Source organism: Pseudorca crassidens, chromosome 7 (assembly GCF_039906515.1).
Source record: "Pseudorca crassidens isolate mPseCra1 chromosome 7, mPseCra1.hap1, whole genome shotgun sequence".
Lineage (NCBI taxonomy): Eukaryota > Metazoa > Chordata > Mammalia > Artiodactyla > Delphinidae > Pseudorca > Pseudorca crassidens.
The window spans coordinates 103295965-103316838 of NC_090302.1; the positions used below are offsets into that span (position 1 = coordinate 103295965).

The 20874-nt window shown below is 40.4% G+C and overlaps 1 protein-coding gene and 1 pseudogene across 5 annotated transcripts in view; both read left to right on the forward strand.

Moving 5' to 3' along the window:
• CDCA2 (cell division cycle associated 2) overlaps positions 1–8786 on the forward strand; it is a 52374-nt gene extending 43588 nt beyond the window's left edge. For all 5 annotated transcript variants that reach the window (XM_067745184.1, XM_067745185.1, XM_067745183.1 and 2 more), the window contains 2 exons: positions 2318–2489; positions 5507–8786. In XM_067745184.1, coding sequence (XP_067601285.1) covers positions 2318–2489; positions 5507–6714 — 1380 coding nt within the window. In that variant the 3' untranslated portion in view covers positions 6715–8786. The remainder of the gene's footprint in view (positions 1–2317; positions 2490–5506) is intronic.
• Positions 8787–9991: 1205 nt separating this feature from the next.
• Positions 9992–20874, forward strand: part of LOC137228421 (glycerol-3-phosphate phosphatase-like) — a 41972-nt pseudogene continuing 31089 nt past the window's right edge.

Below are 20874 nucleotides of genomic sequence, written 5' to 3' on the forward strand. Positions count from 1 at the left end.
TGGTTAGCAAATTTTATGAAGTTTGTACCTTTTTTTTCACAATCATTCATTCATTTGTTCACGTATGTTTGTTGAGAAGCCGCTAAGTGCCAGGTGCTGTTGCAGGTGCTTTTGCAGTTCAGGTAAACAGAGGTTTCCAAAATCCTGCTAAAAGGGTATTTACCTGAGCTATGAATCAGAAACTGTTCTGGAGGTTATAACCTGATGACATTGATCATAGTATATTAACCAACCTACTAGGGCCTGGGTCACACAGTAATACTAAGAGCATAATTTAGTATTAAAAATATTTTTCTCCGTATCAATACTCAAAATAGTAAGAAGGAATTTAAAAGAAAAAGAATAGCTAACACATAGTCCTTACCATCAATCAAGCCATACTTTACCCATTTCACATATATTAACATATTTAATACTCACCACAACTTTCTGTGGTATGTGCTTTTGTGGTTCCCATTTTGCAGATGAGAAGAATGAGGTACAGAGAGGTGAAGTAACTTGCCTAAGATTATAAAGCCATAAAGTGGCAGGGTCAGGATTTGAACCGAAGGTGACTAACACGAAGCCAAATGTTTCTCTCTTGCAGTTCATCTGTGGAGCCCAAGTCAAGATTTTTCTCTTTGCTTCCATTTACATTGTCCATGCTGTTATTTTCCCAACTGTTTCTTGGAAGTCAACAGATGTTCCCTGAAAAAAATGTTTCGTGGAAAAATATTTAGCCCAGCATTTTTCTAACATATATAGAGGTTATTTATACCGAGGACTTCTTAGAGGATTTAACGTTAAGGGTATATTGTAAATCACTAAGAGGAACATTTATCTTGTACAGTTCTAAAATTATTTTTCCATGGAATGTTTTTTCTTGTTTTGTTTTTACAGGATATCTATAAATATCTCAAGGAACTTACAGTTTTGTGCCACTTCTGTGCTCTTGAATATCTTCCACACCATTAGTTTCTGTGCTGTCACCCAAACGATCTTTCTTAAATGCAAACTCAGATATCACTCTCTAAATCACCATGTGGTGAACCCTCGTGGCTGTCAGGCTCATACTTATTGCAGAGAAGGGCCCTGCTTGCTTTGTTGGCCTCTTCTGCCACTTCTCTGTGGGTTCACTGACCACGTACAGCTAATTGCAGTTCCCCCTTTGCTCTGTGCCACCTCCCTTGGACCTGTTCCGTATGCCATTCTCTTTCCTTTGAAAAGCCCTTCTGTGCCACTGTCATCCTCAACCAAAACAATTCTCGCTTGTTGGAAGACTTGGCCTAGACATTCCATTTCCTGTGGAGCCTGTCTTGAAAACCTCCCGTAGGCCAGGTCTCTGTGTTCTCAATCTGTGTAGAGCCTGTCCTGGTCTGTATGTATTAAAATTAGACCAAGAGTTCCCTAAAGGCCACTTCCTGTTTGTTTTTATATCTCATACCTAGCAAATTATTACCTGCACATAGCAGTTTCTCAGTAACTCTTTGAATGGATGCCATCTTCCAGAAGCTGTAATTGTTAACAGTGTGTTCCTTATGTTGACCTAAAATCTGGTTCTTTCCAATATTACGACGTTGAATATATTTCATTTTTGCTCATAACAACCTATTATTTCAATACAGTGTTTGAGTTTCCCTCAAGACTTCTCCATATGAAACTTTTTTTTAACATAGAACATGAGTGCTCAGTTACTGACATGCAGTCAGAATTGAATTGAATACTGCATTCCAGATGTTATTAAAACAGTTTTAATTTTTACAGAAACCTATGTTTTCCATCAGTTATTACCAAACCTCTGTCCCTCATCTTCTACTTGTGCTTATTAAACTCCATCTTATTTTGACCTAGTCATTTTCATCTTGATTAGATCACCTGTTGTTTGAAGCAGCTTTGGGTTATCTTCAAATTTTATGTACACACCTGTGGTTTCTTCATCCAGATCTAGGAACAGAAAACAGTCTCCCCTAGTTTCCAATAGATAACTCATTCTAGGTTAATCCTGAGTCATCGTAACCACATCCTAGTTACAAATTCCTCATGTCTTAAGTCTGTCCAGTTCTACAACATCTCACCTATTTTTCACTTACCCAGAACTTACTCTGGCAAATGCTTTGTGGAAATATAGACCATTACTCTACAATTTGTAAATTGAGTTCTGTTTCATATTTTATTTGACTTTGTGTAAGCTACCTAGCCCTTTAGCGCTGACTGAGATTCCTACAATTTTGAATGGAATAACTAGTCTTTAAGGTTTTTTTGTAAAAATTAGTTTGAGTCAACGTTGTACATGGAGCTACATCTTTCTCAGTTACAGTGTTTTAATACATTTTCTCAGGTTTTAAAAAGTTGCAGAAGGAAGAAAGCAAAGGGAAAGAAAAAAAGTGTTCAGAAGTCTTTATATGGGGAAAGAGACGTGGCGTCTAAGAAGCCACTCCTGAGCCCTATTCCTGAGCTGCCTGAGGCATCTGAGACGCCGCTGGTTCCAAGCATCTGGAGGATGTGTTCAGGTAGCCTGGCCTTTTCCTGTTGTCGATATTGTATCTCTTCTCTCCTCCCTCTTTGTTGCTATTTCACTCTCTTTTTTCCCTTCTTCCCATTCCTTGTGTAAAGAGTACATAAATTTAAAATAGCAACTTTCCCTCCTATTCCCACAAGAATTTTAAGTTAAAGAAGCTGTCGTTTGTAACTTTCACCTAGACCCTTTTCAGGACCTGTTGGACACTCTGGATCCTCCCCTCAGAAAAACTCAGGCACAAAATATTACATATAATTTTAGGGGAAAGAATTTCCTTTCACCCTGTTTCTTTTTGCTTTTTAAAGTGTTTTGGTAAAGTAAAATGAATTGTTTGGTGTTGTAATCCATCACTAAAAGTCAACAAGGTGATGGCTCAGTAATAGGTATATCTTCTATGGATTAAGAATAAAAATTAAGGGCTTCCCTGGTGGCACAGTGGTTGAGAATTTGCCTGCTAATGCAGGGGACACGGGTTCGAGCCCTGGTCTGGGAAGATCCCACATGCCGCGGAGCAACTAGGCCCGTGAGCCACAACTACTGAGCCTGTGTGTATGGAGCCTGTGCTCCGCAACAAGAGAGGCCACGACAGTGTGACGCCCGCGCACCGTGATGAAGAATGGCCCCCTCTTGCCACAACTAGAGAAAGCCCTTGCACAGAAACAAAGACCCAACACAGCCAAAAAGAAAAATAAATAAATTAAAAGAAGGCTCAACATTTAAATAAATAAATAAAATAAAACAAAAAAACCTTGCCCTCTGATGTTTCAGTAGAGTTGGCACTGCTAAGCATCTTCTAGAAATAACATTTATAAATTGAACTTGATTACTTGGAAAATTTTGTTTAAAAGGAAGATTAAGTCTGTTGGTATCCTGATTAGACAAAAATTGGATTGGAGTTGCATCTGGTTGGTAATGCTTGAGTTTAAATTGACTAAATCATGCTGAAAAGCTGGAGTATGTGTTCATTTCGTGTGTGAATTTTGTATGTAATCATTCTTAAGATAGCTGCCTTTGTCAATCACCACATATTTATAGCCTGCGTCCCATTTGCAGCATAGCACGTAGGATCTATCATAGATTCGAGGACGAATATGGTACATGCCATTATAGACTCTTGGCCTCTGCCTACTTGTTATTTCAGGAACGCCCAAAAGTTTAAACAAACACACGGCCACCCCACATAGACATATTCCTCCGGCCCCGGGGCTCCAGCAGAGGTGGAGCTGTCCTGCCCTAGCCTCTTTCTGTGCTACATCGTGGGACAGGACGTCGGCCACCTCACCTCTTTTAAATCTGGCCTGATGCTGCTTAGCCTTTAGGATTTAGCCATGCTGGCTGCCTTTCCAGGAAAACTCTTTGTTCACCTTACACCTTTACCACCTGGTTTATAACGATCTGTCCACCTTCCTCCCCTGCGAGTTGCCTTTCCCTTGAGACTTATTTTCGTTATATCTGTAGTTCCTAACAGTTTCCTTTTCTCCAAAGATACTTGAACAATGACTGTTAGTGTATATTTTACATCTTGCATCTTATTAGAGAATTTCTTTTCAAAAATACATGAAACACTTTTTATCAGTAACCAATGGTTTCATCTGCTATGAGGGTCTAAAGCCGTTCTCTCTCTCTCTCCTTTCCTCTCTATTTCTCTCTTCCTCCCTCCATCCCTTTCCCCTACCTTCCTTTTCTAGTATGTTAGTTTCACGAAAAATACACGAATATCAATTTTTAAAGTTGTATAAAGAGCCCAGTTGACATATTGGTTGGTTGATACCAAGGGCCCCCTGCCCTATGTTAATCTCTAGCTTTCTGTGACATGATTGTAAGTACCCAAATCCCGGATGTATATATACCTTTTCACACTGAAACGTTTTTTGTAGATTTTTGGCTCAGCTTATGTTTTATCTTTCAGTTTTTTTTTTTAAATAGTCTTTATTTTTTTATTATTATTATTATTTTTTTGCGGTACGCGGGCCTCTCACTGTTGTGGTCTCTCCCATTGCGGAGCACAGGCTCCGGACACGCAGGCTCAGCGGCCATGGCTCATGGGCCCAGCCGCTTCGCAGCATGTGGGATCTTCCTGGACTGGGGCACGAACCCGTGTCCCCTGCATCGGCAGGCGGACTCTCAACAGCTGCGCCACCAGGGAAGCCCTATCTTTCAGTTTTTATTTTGTTTAAAACATTTTTATACTCCTTTGACTGACCAATTAAAAACTTTATTATGTGAGATAACCAGAGAGATGGCTTCTAATAGTACTGAGATTTAGAACTCATAAAGCCTAGATTCACTTAGGCTGTGTTATGTGACTTTAAAACCTTGATGATGTGTTTTTCACCTGTGATGTGACACCGTGTGCCAGAAACACATGGCAGGGCCCACATGGCGTGTCTTCCTGGAGGGTGAATTATATTCAGAGATTGGCAGGGAAAGGGAGAGATTTCTAGAATATTGAAACAACCAGGGCTCTTTTTGAGAGTTTGGTGCAGTTTAATGTTAATTTTTTAAACACTGGGCATAAGACTTGAGTGTCTTCAGAAGTACCTTTTTAGCTAAGTCCTCAAATTCCCCAGAATTCCAAATTTTCTCTCTTCTATTTCAAGGGGAACATTGATGGAAAAGTTTCAGAAGCATGATGTTGCCGATTTTCAGTAATTCATTTTTTGGGAGATAGGAAGTGTGTCTGCCTCATGCTAATTGACCTTGTAGAATGGGAAGCACGTTAGAATAGAGGAAGCAATTTCAGATACAGTTCTCATTTCCATGGTCTCAGGTTATATGCTTTATTAATTCATGCATTAAGTACATATTTTCTTAACCTGTGGGGTGAGGAAGAACTGAAAGAGAAAGAACGATGACAGATGGGGACAAGTACAGGGTAGCATTTGTAGGTCTTGGCGATTTCTTTGAAAGCTTGACACACAGAATACAATTTGACACCTGTTTGATTTGTGAAAGTTTATTTCCACTGTTACTTTTTAATTCGATTTAAACTTATTTACATGCCCATAGATGATTTCAACTCAAATGAGGAACTTGAAGAAGTGAAGCTTCCGAAGAGAAATAATATTTTGCCCCAGAACCCAGAGGATTGGCAGATGGTTCGAGGCTTTAATAAATACGATGTGTCTGAATTCTGCAGCTCTGACATGAAAAGTTCTTCATCACTTATTAATGCTACTTTTGAGCAAGGTTCAAATACAAGTACTATAGAAATTAATGAAAACAAAAATATTCCAAAAGCAGCAACTAAGTTGGAAAGTGAAAACGAACTAAAAACTGAGACTGAGAATGAAAACAGCCATATTTCTTGTCCTTCTGTGACTGAAGCACCCATTGTATCAGACAATCCAAAACCTGATTTTACCATGCAGTCCCAAGAACTTACTGCTGCTGGTCAAAATATGGAAAACCTTTTTCAAATCTTTAAAATCTCAGAAGATATAAACATCAAATGTGAAAACCAGGATGACTTCTTAGTCGTTCCAGAAGGAAAACTGCAGGCCAAGCATTTAATGCCCGACTCACAAAAAGAATGTGATTGTTCAGAAGATGTCTTAATTGACCACTTGAAAGAAAGTCAAAGTCAAGGTGAGGATTTGGGAAGAAACTCCATAGCAAGTAGTCGTGGTGTGAGTTACAGAGAAAGGAAATACAGAAGACAGTCCATGGCTTGTTCTGATGGGCAAAGTTTACATTTGGAAAAAATCGAGAATCCCAAATCTTCCTACAGTGTGAGCAGCTCTGTAGAAATTAGTTTAGAAAATTCCCAACTGTATAAAGATTTATCTGACTCCATTGAGCAAACCTTTCAGAGAACAAAGAGTGAAACCAAAGTAAGACGCAGCACAAGGCTACAAAAAGGTTTGGAAAGTGAAGGACTTGTGTGGATTTCCCTTCCATTGCCTCCCGCTTCCGGCATTTCCCAAAGAACCAAGAGGAGAACAATAGGTACATTTGACAGCAGAAGATTTGAGAACGGGTCCTCCAGGCAAAAACCTTGTGTGCTGCCCTCCACACCAGATAAAGAAAACAGTGAGGGCTTTGCTGCTGCTGCTGCTGCCAGTTTACCTGGGAGGAGACGGAAGAGCTTTTGTACATCTACACTTGCAGATCCTAAAAACACCACCCAGTCGAGAGGCTACAAAAGAACCACCTTTCTCAACCAGAAGGAAGCTCTCCAAGTGACTTCGAGAGAATCGGACATATCCGAGAACTAAAGCAGTAACTGACATTCCCTGCAGAACGTTTTGGCAAGAGAGAAGGTAACCAACCATTCATGCCTGAAAGATTCTTTCATCCAAGTTCCCATCCTTTGGTCAACCTCAGTGTTTTAAAAGTTTCAAATAAAATTATTTGAGTAGAACCTACTTTTAAGTAGAAATAAGTGAATTTCTCCATCTTTCAAACTAAAAGCGTTGTATTAAACATGTTCTCCCCACAAATGATAAAAGCTTTATTGGTATTCTGTTAAAAAGGATTGCTTTTAGACCTAACAGCATGTCTCTTAAGTTTTATTTCATGTTAGTACGTATTTATCACTGAAGGTTTAGAGTTTCTGTTGTAAAAAAAGCATCTTTTAGAATTGACTTGTTATATCTGGATGAGAAGAGTGTTTTGTTTTGGTCTTTAACAAATTGTTAGAATTAATGTAACTTTATGAAAATTGAAGGTAATATAAGGTTGAAACTGTTAAAGAAAGTGGGGTGAGGTATGTTTTTATTTTAAAAGATTGCCCCCAAAAAATAGGTTAAAAATTTTAACAAGTAGGAAAGATGGAAATGATAAAATTTGTTTTTTTCCCTTTGGGATTAAAGTTAAGAGAAGCTTTAATAATATACTTTGTCTCAAATAAAAATTTTATTTTAATAGATTAAAATCAAATCTTAAACATGGGATTTTGGAAAATTCTTTCAATAACCAGAATATTGCAAATCTGTCATTATAAAGTGAATATATAATTTAGAAATAACTAACATGAAAGCATTTTGACCTTCACACAACACTCTTGTATGCTTTGTGGGGTAGGAAGTAGGGGTTTGGTTTTTGGTGAAAATATAAGCGGCCTAGTTGAAGACTCATCTCCCAGATCATTCAGATTAGTCACAGGTAATTTGGGATTGAATTCATGGTTTTCCATTAAAAAAAAAAAAATCCAGAAACTCACTTAAAAGACCCTAACAAATTGGTTTACTAACATGAAGCATGGTGGTAGGTTGCTGATTTCTTTTTTAGCATGGCATTTTCCAGCCTTTCTGACTTTTTATTTCACCATACCAAGAGCTAGTACTTGTTTTGGTTTGTCCAGTTAAGCTTCAGCAGTATATCCTATCACAGTTTTGGTGACAGCGGTTTGAAAATCTAAATTGCTATATTTTTAGAATTTGTGAATGCAAGTAAATCATTGTATCATTAAACAATTGTCTTTGAAATCCTTTAAATCATTAAACTCTCCTACTCCTGTGATAGCAGAAACATGTTAACAAATAGGGCTCTCTATAAATAACACAACAGGGAAGAAAGCTCCTGCTGGGCGCCCATTTCCCCTGCCTTAGATAGAGACTATTTGTTACCTTCTTGGCACCAATAGGTCTGGAACTCCTGCTGCTAAAGACTAATGTATTTTACATTAACACTCAAAGTGATCCCCAATTTCTCCTGCTAAAGGGTGGATTGTTTCAAAAATTCTTTTATCTTTACACGTAAATTATTTATGGGCTTTTCCCCCCATTTATAGTTTGGTACGGTTGGCAAATGTCTACCACTGAAAACAAACCAAAAAAAAAAAACTTCTTATGAAGCTTTTTGGTTTTGGTCATTAAAAAAAAAAAAAAAACAACTTTCAGAAACATACAATATTAGAGGGTTTTGTTTTTTAAAAATTTTTTGTTGTTTGTTCATAGGAAGGTTAAAATTACTGTTATTTTCTACCGTTTTTACTGTATGATATATGATCTCAATTGTATTTGAATTTTCAGAATTTCACGTGCTTTGTTTTATTTCCCAAAAAGTGCTAGTGAGGATGAAGGAGACATTTTGGTCTGTGATTTTTTTGGTTGTGATTTTTTTTGGCTTGGTTTTTCCAATGTAAAATTGTTCTCATTTTCAAGTATCTGCAGTTAGAAGGATAAACACTTTACAAGTTCTATTCGTTTTAAAATATTTCACTATGAATTGCTATCTGTAAATAACAAATGGGCTGTTTTCCTAAAAAGAAGTCTTGAGAAATCAAAACAACTTGGAGGTAGTTTTATCCACCATCTCATTTGTATCATAAAATTTGTGAAAATGATTCCTGTATGTCATCATGCTTGTGTGTTTTTAACTGTTTCTTTTCATTAATGGCTAAATCAAAAATTTGCCTTATCTTTTCTACCGCAGTAACCCTTGACATTTTGCCTTAGAATGGCTTCTACTTTTATCTTTTCCTGCTCCCATAGATTCTTGCTTGTTCCAGAAGATGGCAGCATGACATCTGAAGTTCTCATCCTGTGTGCACTACCTTAAACCAGGGCAGCGCTTCACTGTTGCTACGGGTGCTTCCCCTTAACTTTTATTTTCACTCATTTTTATTACAAAAGTCCTATGTGTCTACTGAAAAAAGTAGAGAACTGTGCATAATGAAAAAGTGTCTTCCCCCCACCGAACGCAAGCATCCTGCAGCTACGCCTTTCTCTCCCCACCTTTCTAGGTGTCAACACCAGTAACAGCAGGCAAACCTCTTCCAGGCCCTTTGCCTGTGTAAACATAGGTTTTGCTGTTTTCTAATGGGATCGCTCTATGTTCCATTTTGCAAGTTAAAAATTTTATTCAACATAATACCATTTTGGGGAGCCCTGGTGCCATTGCAGTCTTTTTAACCCCTGCATAGAATGATATAATTTGGATATCTATGATGTAGTTAGCCACCTCCCTACTGATGGACGCTAGTTGCCTCCAGTTTTTTGTAATTGAAAATTATGCCACACTGGGCCTGCATGACGATGTAAGATAAATTCCTTGAAATTAAAATTAAGTGGTTATTCGGTTCTTTTCTCTGGATCTGACCTGGCAAACACGTTGCTTCCATTTTCTCTCACTGAATGCCTCCACCCCCCAACGCCCAGACTTCAGCTGTAGACCTGGCATAACAAGGAGGAAATACTTAATAATGCCTGATTTGTGCTTTGTATTGAAAGAGCTGTTGTTTTCCTTTTCCTTTTTAAAGTCAGGTTTATTGAGGTGTCATTCACCTACAGTAAAGTTTACCCTTTTAAGCCTAGCAGTTTGAATGTAACCATGACACCCCCCGCCCCCAGTCAAGGAGTAAGAACATCCTCATCACCCGGAAAGAAGTTTCGTCCTGCCTCTTTGCAGTCAGTCCCTCTCCCCCAACCCCAGCCCCTCACAATCACTCATCTGAGTTCTATCCTTATAGTCTTGCCTTTTCCAGAATGTCATATAAATGGAACCATACAGTGGGTATCCTTTTGTGTCTGCCTTTTTAAACTTCGCATAATGCTTTTGAGGTTCATCCGTGTTGTGTAAGTGATCGGTTCATGTTTGTTGCTAAGTAGTATTCCATTTTATGGATGTATCAACAGTTTATCCATTCACCAATTGATGGATATTTGGGTTGTTTCTATTTTCTGGCTATTATAAATAAAGCTGCTATAAACATTCACATATGGATCTTTTTTATAGACACATGTTTTCCTTTATCTTGGGTAAATACCTAGAAGTGGGATTCCTGGGACGTATGGCTGGGGTCTGTTTCAGTTTCTAAGAAACTGCCAAGCTTTTCCATAGCAGCTGCACCAGTTTGCATCCTCACCTGCAGCATATTGTTTCAGTTGCTCCATGATTTCATCATCACAAGGTGTTGTCAAGGCCTTGTTCCTCGTAGGCATTCTAGTAGGTGTGCAGTGGTATCTCAATGTGATTTTGGTGTGTTATTTCCCTAATGACGAATGATGTTGAACGTCTTTGTTTTCCTGTGCTTATTTGCCATTCTTATATCCTCTTTATTGAAGCATCCATTTAAACCTCTTGCCTATGTTTCCTTTTGTTGATATTGTTGTCTTGTTTTTGAGATGAAAGAGTTCTGTGTATATTTGGATATAGTTCTTTATTGGATATGTATCTTGCACATATTTTTCCCCAGTCTGTGGCTTGTGTTTTTTCCTAGAGTGTCTTTTGAAAAGCAGATTTTAATTTTGATGTAGTCTAATTTATCCTTTTTTTTTTTTTAATGGATCATACTTTTGTGTCCTAAGAAATCTTTGACTGACTCTAGGGTACAAAGATTTTCTCCTGAATTTCTTCTAGAAGTTTTAGAGTTTTAGCTCTCAGGTGTTAGATCCACTTTAAGTTTTGTACAATGTATGAGATGAAGTTGTTTTGGGTTTTTTGTTTTTTTGCGGTACACGGTCCTTTCACTGTTGTGGCCTCTCCTGTTGCAGAGCACAGGCTCCGGACGCGCAGGCTCAGCGGCCATGGCTCACAGGCCCAGCGGCTCCGCAGCACATGGGATCCTCCCGGACCAGGGCACAAACCCACGTCCCCTGCATCGGCAGGCGCACTCTCAACCACTGCGCCACCAGGGAAGCCCCTGTTTTGGGTTTTTTAGTGGAAGTCATTCAGCACCATTTGTTGAAAAGATTTTGCATTCCTTATTGAATTACAGTGGCACCTCTGTTGAAATCAGTTGACCTTGTATGTGTAGGTCTATTTCTGGACTTGATTCTGTTCTATTGATCTCTATGTCTGTTCTTAAACCAGCATCACACCATCTTGATTACTATAGGAAAGCTTGCCTTCCCCTTTACTGTGAATCTATGTCATAGTTTTTGTTTAAAGTTCTTTTTGTGAAGGAGGAGGCCAGTAGAAGCAAAAGATTGACCAACCAATTCTGTGTGGAGCCTACAATTACACCCAGACATACATTATCATTTAGGGCAAAAAGTCAGTAATAATAAGCTATCAGAAATATGGGCAGGAAACCAACTTTCTTGGGGTACCTATACACTCAGCCCAACTTCTCATATAAACGGGTTTGCTACGGTTCATGATTTAAAATTGTCACCCTGAGATGCTAAGATTTAGTCATTGAGAAAAATTCTCCTCTTGACCACTGTGTAATATATACGAGTAAGAAAATGAAATGAGTTGAATTAAAATAAGGTTCAAAGTTGTTTGCTAAAAATTAAATTGTCTAATAAGTCTGATTCAATTCTTCTCATAAATTAAGATTTTTATTATAGTTTGGTTTAGTATAAAAATTGTCGCTATCCTTACTTGGAAAGTAGCCTTAGCATTTGAGAATTATTTCTTAACATGGGAAAACTTCCCTGCATCAAGTCATCCCGGGTGAGCAGATCATAGATTCATTAGTACATGTGCCAGGCATTAATTTCTAAATGTGATCACTGCCTTAAAGATGCTCAATTTTCTCTAAAGGGTTCGGGGAGTACAGAATTACAATACAGGGTATGATTATAAAGGAATGCCCAGGACCGTTCCACCCTCAAGTGGCACCAACTTCAGATCAGGTAAGTTTGTCTTGTTTCTTTCTGGAAGAAGTGATGCTTGAACAGAGTTCACTTCTAGGAGTTTTAGAGAAATGGGGATCCCAAAGCAGCATTCTATTCCAAATGTCTTTTCCTTATTATTTACTGAGACTAGGCAGTGTTAAGTTGGCTTCATCTCACACACATTTTTAAGTATTTTTCTTCCCATTATATTCTAACCTATGAATACATCCGGATGAAGCATGGATTCAAAACTAGCGATTATGGGGCTTCCCTGGTGGCGCAGTGGTTGAGAGTCCGCCTGCCGATGCAGGGGACACGGGTTCGTGCCGCGGTCCGCGAAGATCCCATGTGCCGTGGAGCGGCTGTGCCCGTGAGCCATGGCCGCTGAGCCTGCGCGTCCGGAGCCTGTGCTCCGCAACGGGAGAAACAAGAGATTGTGAATTGTCCATAACAAAGTTTTAAAGAAATCTCTCTCCTTAAATCCTTCTGCATTTCTATCTTTTGTGCTACCAGATTTCTTTGTAGTATGTCTGAAAGGTTGACTCTGGACTTAGATTCTTAGATCAAGTAAGCAGATTTTAGGGGATGAAGTTAAATTACGATAAATAATTGCACATACAAAAAGATAGTGAATTTCTTTTTCTTGGTCTTAGATTTATTTGAAGATTATTTTTAGAGCCTTCACTTGGCTCTAGAAGGACTCGTTATACTGTGGCCTAACAATTTCAAGTTTGTATGATTTTTCACTGGTGTGTTCAATTCTGTGCATTCTTTGATGCTTTTCTGTTTTTTTATGAAATTGTGATACAAACTACAAATAACCTAATAGCTTTAGTGAGAAGATAAGTAATTACTGCCATTCTCGTGATAACATTTTGCGGTACGCGGGCGTCTCACTGTTGTGGCCTCTCCCGTTGCGGAGCACAGGCTCCAGACGCGCAGGCTCAGCGGCCATGGCTCACCGGACTCGCCGCTGCGCAGCATGTGGGATCTTCCCGGACCGGGGCACGAACCCGTGTTCCCTGCATCGGCAGGCGGACTCTCAACCACTGTGCCACCAGGGAAGCCCTCGTGATACATATTTTTGTCCCACATCTTCAACCAAGATCATACTTAGCCTGGCTATGACCTTAATTTTAAGATTTATTAGAAAGGTTTTTGGAAAATTTTAGGATATTGGGAAGCAAGTATTTTTTTGGAACTGCTTCTGTTTTTTGATACTTTAAGCATTATATCACTTATATGAAAAGGAAAAATAAATGAGCATGCACATTAAAAAACAAATACAAGTTTGCATTTTCTAAGGAGTAGGTTGGGAGTTCCAAAATTTCCAGTGACCAGTTTGAAAGCAGCCTTCTTAAATCTTCCCTTTTCTCATTTGTCCATGGCACAATGTTGTCTGACTAAATGGTTTAATTGACTTCTCTATGATACAAGTAGCCTGCTGGGGAGCAAACAGCTGGCTTTTGGGTTTTAGATGTAATTCAAGAAAATTCAGACTTTATCATTTTGTTCTAAGTTCCAAATTTCTAACTCTATTTGCATGTGAGTTTTTTAAGCTCCAAAATGTAAAGAAAGCAGTTAACATCCAATTACATCTCATAATTTCTTTATTCTCACAGCTTTATTCACCCACCTAAAATTTGCTTTTTAAAACAAAATTCACTTTGGCAGTGTCCTGTCCTGTCAAGTGTAGTGATCTGTTAGTGGCGTCTTTATTTTTGACATTTAAAAACAAACTGCATTTCCAGTGTTCTGATGTCCCGGATGCTTGCTGGTAAACACAAAGTTAATGTCAATTTTTTCTCTATTTAGACACATCAAGTAACTGCTAAGGAGCATCAGATGTCTGAAAAACTAGGTCCTTTCAAATGTATGGTCCAAACAGTGAAATAATTTTTTTTTTTTTGAGTATAAATTTGGTGTCAAACAGTTGAAACTTCCTAGAGAAAGTGAGTAAAAAGATGTTTCAGTTCAAGTAAGTTTAGCTTGGCTGCCAGGCTCTTGGATGTTGCTACGCCTAATGTGAGAACACGTACAATGTGTCCATTTTCCAATTGTTCATAACAAAGCAATAATCCAATGTGACTAGTCTTTTCTTATTTGAAGTGTACATGGGGAATGAAGATTTCAGAAGGATTCCCTAACTCAAACCTGAAAAACCTGGTGTTAGTCTTGGGTGATTTCCAGTGACCCTGTGACCCCCTTCTTCCTGCCCCCTGTGTAGACTTGGAACTGGGCAGCCATTTTTGTTTTTGGAAGGGAAAGGAGACAGATATAATGAATGACTTTTATTGTGCAATATTTCAAACTCTCTTGAATGCATTCGAATGGGATGGAAACTGTTCTGCCCTATGTCACAGCCAAAACAAACAAAACATATTCCCTAAACCTGGATGTGTGTTTCTCTCAAACTGGCAGTAGTTAGAGCTCAGCTCTCAAACAAGAATTTGGTTTGACAATTTTTAGCCCTTGTTCAACTGAATGTGAGGAGAGGTCACAGCCAAAGCAAATACTGTGGGGAAAAATTAATACACATATTTACAGCTTGCAGGTGGCATTTGTTCTGAAACGTTAGATATTTGTCTTAAAGAATTGCATTTGTGGTAATACTTTTAAATGGACTACTTTTTTTGGCTAGTATTTTTAAAATGAACTTTTCAATGATAATAACTCCTAATGTAAATAAATTCTACAGAAGTCCCTGAAGAGTGATAAATGCTTGAATTTAAGTATTTAAACATTTAGAAAGGCCATTAAGAATCTGATAATTCTAGGAATATCAGACCCAGCAAATATGCCATAAAACTCCCTTGATGGCAGCCTTCTCTGGCCCCCAAAGCACCCACTCTAGTGTTATCAACGACTCCTTTATGATGATGCCTCCAACACTTTTTACTGGCTCCAGCCACCCCCACCCAGGTTGTTACGTATTCCCACCCTTTGGATCTGTGGGGAGAATCACTCTGCACAATCAAGATAATTCATTTTGTAATGCGCCATTGTGCTTCATGACCCGGGCAAAATATATTTTTTACTAGTCACAATAATAACGTTAAATTTATGGTCACCTACGACGAACAGGCTCTTGGTTTGTGCCTTACTTGAGAAATACTGAAAATGTAAATTGTTAAGCCAGGCGATCTGCCTCTCAGAACGGTAGAACAGACTTCAATCCACATTTTAGGTCCTCCTTTAGAAATATAAAATTCTAACTTTCATGGACCGCTCTGTTGAACGATATCAGACATCCGTGTGAACGGAAATGAGCCATTGGATCATTTCATTGGCTGTTAACCTTTCGTATAATAAACACTACAGATAAAACACTGCCTGCATCTTGCATTTTAGTTAGAAATATTGCACATTACCGCAAAGATTTCTACTTCCCAAGCATTGCAAGGTCCAATTATACTCCTATCAACTAGAATGACTGGCATGTCCTGGACGTATAAATCATTTTAAGGAGTAGATGCTTAGCTTTTTGCAGTCTGTCTGGATGGTGAGAAATAGGAAGACCTCCGTGAGTGGGTAGGTGGGTGTTGCTGAGGTCCATGGCTCTCAGGCTGTCAAGGGGCAAACGTGAATGTGAGGTTCAAGAGGGGAGGGGAGATGGGGGCGGAAACAAACTTCTTACAAAAAAGCAGGCTCTTATTTTTTCAATTTTAGATGCTGTTTTCCAATTTCTTAGTATTTAAACTTAAATGTGATAGATGCATGAGTTTCTTGCATTGGGTAGGGTAGGAATTATTGGACCCTCTGGTTTATCTAAATTCTTCCTATTTTTTTTTAACCCTGTGCGAGTGCTGAAGGGTTCCTTTTTTTACCTAAATAAATTTATTTTTAGATTTAAAACTAACGTACCTTCCCCAAACCAGTTGGAGTCTCTCAATTCCCAGTGAGGCTGCCTTTCCCCTCAGATAGAGACAAACAGCCCAACTTTCCTTTAAATAGCTAACCCAGGCCCACCCACCTATACTCATAACCCTTAATCTAGCCTTGGACCCTCCAATTTTTTTTTCCTTTATAAATTTATTTATTTATTTATTTATGGCTGCATTGGGTCTTCGTTGCTCTGTGCGGGCTTTCTCTAGTTGCGGCGAGTGTGGGCTACTCTTCATTGCGATGCGCGGGCTTCTCATTGCAGTGGATTCTCTCGTGGAGCATGGGCTCTAGGCATGCGGGCTTCAGTAGTTGTGGCACATGGGTCACTAGTTGTGGCTCGCGGGCTCTAGAGTGCAGGCTCAGTAGTTGTGATGCGGGGGCTTCTTTGCTCCATGGCATGTGGGATCTTCCCGGACCAGGGCTCGAACCCACGTCCCCTGCATTGGCAGGCGGATTCTTGACCACTGCGCCACCAGGGAAGTCCCAGACCCTCCGATTTTTTGTTTTGTTTGTCTTGGCAAGCTGCACGATAGGAAAACATACAAAACACCCTTCTATGTTATTGTCATGTATTTTCATGTCTCTGTCATGTATATCTCATATATCTCATACAGAGCAAGACATACTATTATTTCTGTCTTATAAATAAGATGAACAAGAGGGAAGTGATTTTCTCTGCTTGGCAGCCAGCAACGATAGAGCCTGGAAGAGACTAGGGGCCTTTTGTTTATTTCACTTGCTTCAGCTGCCCCATCTACCCTCCAGCACCGAGGTGCCTAAGAAGGCCAGGCCATATGGGTGTTTGTTGGCTGTTCTTGTAAAAGTTTAGTTGGAGGAGCCCTTAAAGTCAATAGCTACTTGGGGTTTTGAAGTCATCCAGAACCTCTCACAAATAGAAGTTGCCTCTATTTCCTTAAAACGAAGTGAATGATGAGTGTTGATTTACGCTTTGTTCTCTAATTTAATTTTTTGGGGGAGAGAGGATTGGGAGAAGGAAAGAAGTCAGAAGAAATACATCTTAAGCTAGAAATCAGGACGACATCTACATTTAGATGCCAACACTTTGAACAAGCAGCGTTCTCAACTCAGGCCCTGAAGTGCGTGCCCAGGGTCCTGCAGCTGTCCTGTAAATGTCCAAACGGATTTATAGCCTGTATTTCTCCAAGAGAGAAAACAATTCTAGGCAAATCTCAAACAGTTCGGAGTCGTGTGTCCTTTGACATTTTGCTGCCTTCCCGGTTCTTGTCCTGCCATCGCCACAAGCAAAGAGCTGTTACTGCCAGGCCAAAGCTGTAACAATATTAAGATGTTTTCCTCAACCTTGTCCCCAGAAAGATACTCAGTTTCCAGAAGATTGTTCTCCCCTGGGCATTACATCATGAATTGATTCAGTTTTTGGAGGAAGAAATTGGACAAAATATAATAGATTACCTCCTGGGGAAGCATACTTAGGTTGTTAAGTATTCCCACCAGAAAACTAAAAAACTGCTTATATATGACTACTCTGTCCACAATTAACCTTTCACCTTATTGCAGCTGAGCAGGGCGCTTTTTTGCAGCAAAGGTTTTTGTTTTGGTGGGGGTCAGAGAGAACATTTCTCCTTTATTTTTTTAAGGAATACAAGTATTCTTTGTTTTTACCATTACCCAGACTTCCTCAGCTTCACGAGCTGCCCCCAGACCCTAGACCAGGTTAGGATGCAGCCACCGCAGAAGGGTGTTCCCATTCAGTGGACAAGTGTGGCCTCCCCGTGGGCCGTGGGAATGGGGACAGGTGGGTTGGGGGAGCTGCTCGATGTAGTTAATTTTCCGTAAGGGTTTTTTGGCCTTTGGAGCATCGTGGCCAACGGAGCAGAAGGCCACGCTTGTGGAGTATTTGGGAGACATCACCACGGTCTGTCCTGAGGATAGAGTGGCCCCTGTATGCAATATGTGTGCTGAAGAAAAGGATCAAGTTTCCTCTTTCCTGGGAACCCGTTGTCCGAGCAGGATGTTAGTGATTGATGAAATAACTCCCACCCAATAAAGAGTGCAGTAAGAAATGTGGGAGCTATTTTCTTTTCCAAGTTCGCACGTTGGAGTAGAGAAGGGGCGGGTGGAACTGGCACTATATACGTTGGCTGGATTCAGACAGTATATACGTTGGCTGGATTCACACTTCAAACTTGGAAGGGTGAGCAGAGTGGATGGAAGGACTAATGAACCAGAGGAATTGGTAATAAAACAGCAAGGTTTCGTCACCCAGTGCCCAGCTGGTTGGTATCCAGGGCCTAGTTAACAGAGTAGAGGACCATGGAGTGAGTTGGCAGTCTCCACTGGCAGGATCACTGACAACTGGATTGGCAGGGCCACTTTCCATTTCTGAGGCAGAAGTGTTCTAACCACGTCAGTGAACCTCAATTACTGCCTCATCTCATAAGTCTCCCATCAGAGGATGAGTACAGCGTCCCCAGGGCACTGAAACCGATTCCTTTATTCCTTATCCCAAGAAAAGCCCTCCAGTGGCCCCAATCATGCCCCCAACTGTCAGCCTCAGAGGGTTCAGCTCTACTTCTGAGGTGTGCATCCCAGGAAATGGCAACAGCCTCTGTCGGACTGTCAGTCAAATGCGAGCATGGGGGAAGTTGGGTGAAAGGGACCAGGACACCTCTACTATTTTTGCAATTGCTGTGACTCTATTATGATTTTAAAATAAAAAGTTTAAGAAACTAAAGTGCTTAGAACAACAGTAAAAGTCTCTGTGATTCTCAGCTACCTTGTCTGTCAAGTAAGAATATTAGTGATACCTACTTTACGTGTCGCTGCTATGAAAAATCAGATAATACAGATGTGGTGCCTCTTGTTTTCACAGACCAGCATCCTTCTGCACTTTGTGACAGAAGCCCATTTCCTTTCTCAGGTACCATTTATCTACAGTGTAATCACGGTAGTAGGCGTTTTCCCATGTGCCCTCATTTTATGTGATCTCATTATTATGCCCATATTACAGACAAGGAAGCTGAGCCTTTAAGAGGTAATGTGACTCGTTCAAGATCAGATAGTTGGGGGACTTCCCTGGTAGTCCAGCAGTTAAGACTCCAGGATCCCAATGCAGGGGGCCCGGGTTCGATCCCTGGTCAGGGAACTAGATCCCGCATCCTCAACTAAGAGCCCACATGCTGCAACTAAAAGACCCGGCACAGCCAAATAAATTAATAAATATTAAAAATAAAGAAAAAAGATCAGATAGCTGGTACATGGTAGAGCTAGAATCAGGAGACTGTCCTACTCTAAAAGTCCATTTTCCTTTGATGAAAATGCTGTAACTAGAGAGGCAAAGATTTGGGGGTTGTGGAAAGAGGAAAATAAAGTTATGCAGGGAAGATGAGGATGTTTTCTGTGCGAGACTTGCCACTGTTCTCAGAAATGCCCTTGATGGAGAGCTATGGCCCTCGACTTCCTGACTCCAGACACAACGGCTCCCTTGCTCCATTTTGGGGGGCCTCTCCCCACTTCTAGTCTTGCTTCAACGTCCTTAGTCTGTAGCCTCGTCCTGCTTGTCTCCAGAAGGAGATCAGTCCCATCAGTATGTAAATATCAAGTGCAGTACAACCTACTACACTCCTCCTTCCTAGTTTGGATTTCTAGCAAATTATGGGGGCGTATGTGTGACCATTGAGGTGACTGGTGGTGTCATCCTGTACGGAGTGCACTCGCTTTTGCCTACATTTTATATCATCTTATTCAAAACTGTTAGCCTTGCTCTAGTGTTTTCCTATCCATGGAAATCAAATACATGGATATTTTCACCACCCAAAATGTATCCACCTGTAGTTTCGCAGCGAGGGGACAGGTGTACACGTTAGCCAAGGACTGGGGAAGCTTACCAGAATCTTCTCACGGGAGTCTGGCAAAAGAGCAGAGTCTCCATCAGGGTTTTTTTGTCCTTCCTAAATCTAATTCTGGGGATATTTCGAGCTAGGCACCTCTCCGTCTTGACAGGCACCTCAAGCGCGGGAAGAAATTCATCTGAGCTGTGGTCAGCTGTTGCCGTTTCTGTCTGGAGGTCCAGGAGGTAGAACTGGCACAGGTCTTCTGTGAGACAAAGAAATGTTTATTAAATGATCATTAATTACCAGAAAGTCAAGCATAAATTTAGTTGGTGTGGTAGCGTGGAGAGGCTGGGTAAAGTTAAGGGGTCCCGCCAGCTCCTGGTTCTAGCTCAGACAGTGGTACCAACAAATTTCGGGGTGAGCATGGGAGCTCCCTTCTAAAGAAGTTAGCCTCTAAATGTGGGGAAACTTTCCCCACTTTCCCCAATAGCGTCTGCACAAAGCATTGGGAATTGGTCTTTTTAAAAATGTAACATTGTGGGCTTCCCTGGTGGTTGAGAGTCCGCCTGCCGATGCAGGGGATGCGGGTTCGTGCCCCGGTCCGGGAAGATCCCACATGCCGCGGAGCGGCTGGGCCCGTGAGCCATGGCCGCTGAGCCTGCGCATCCGGAGCCTGTTTTCCGCAACAGGAGAGGCCACAGCAGTGAGAGGCCCGCGTACCGCAAAAAAAAAAAAAAAAAAAAAAAAAAAGGCCTTGCCGCGCGGCTTTAGGGATCTTTCTTCCCCGACCAGGGATTGAACCTGGGCCCTAAGGCAATGAAAGTGCCAAGTCCTAACCACTGGACCACCAGGGAGTTCCCTAAAAGATGTATCTTATATGTCATGATGACCCCATTTTACCTGTAACATGTTTCTATGCCACAGACAGGGACGCTGTCAAATGTCAATTATAAAATTTGGGGGTATGTTATTTGGCACTTGTAATTTGGAAGACTTTTGATATACGATTGTATAAAGCAATGTATAAAATCACAAAATGATGGAGATAAAAGACAAAAAAAGTCAGCGACTATTTTTCCAAACTTCTCACTTGGCAGGTGAGGAAACTGACAGCCTGGGAGTTGGAGTAACTTGCCTGAGGTCACACAGCTTCTAAAGGCAAGACTACGAC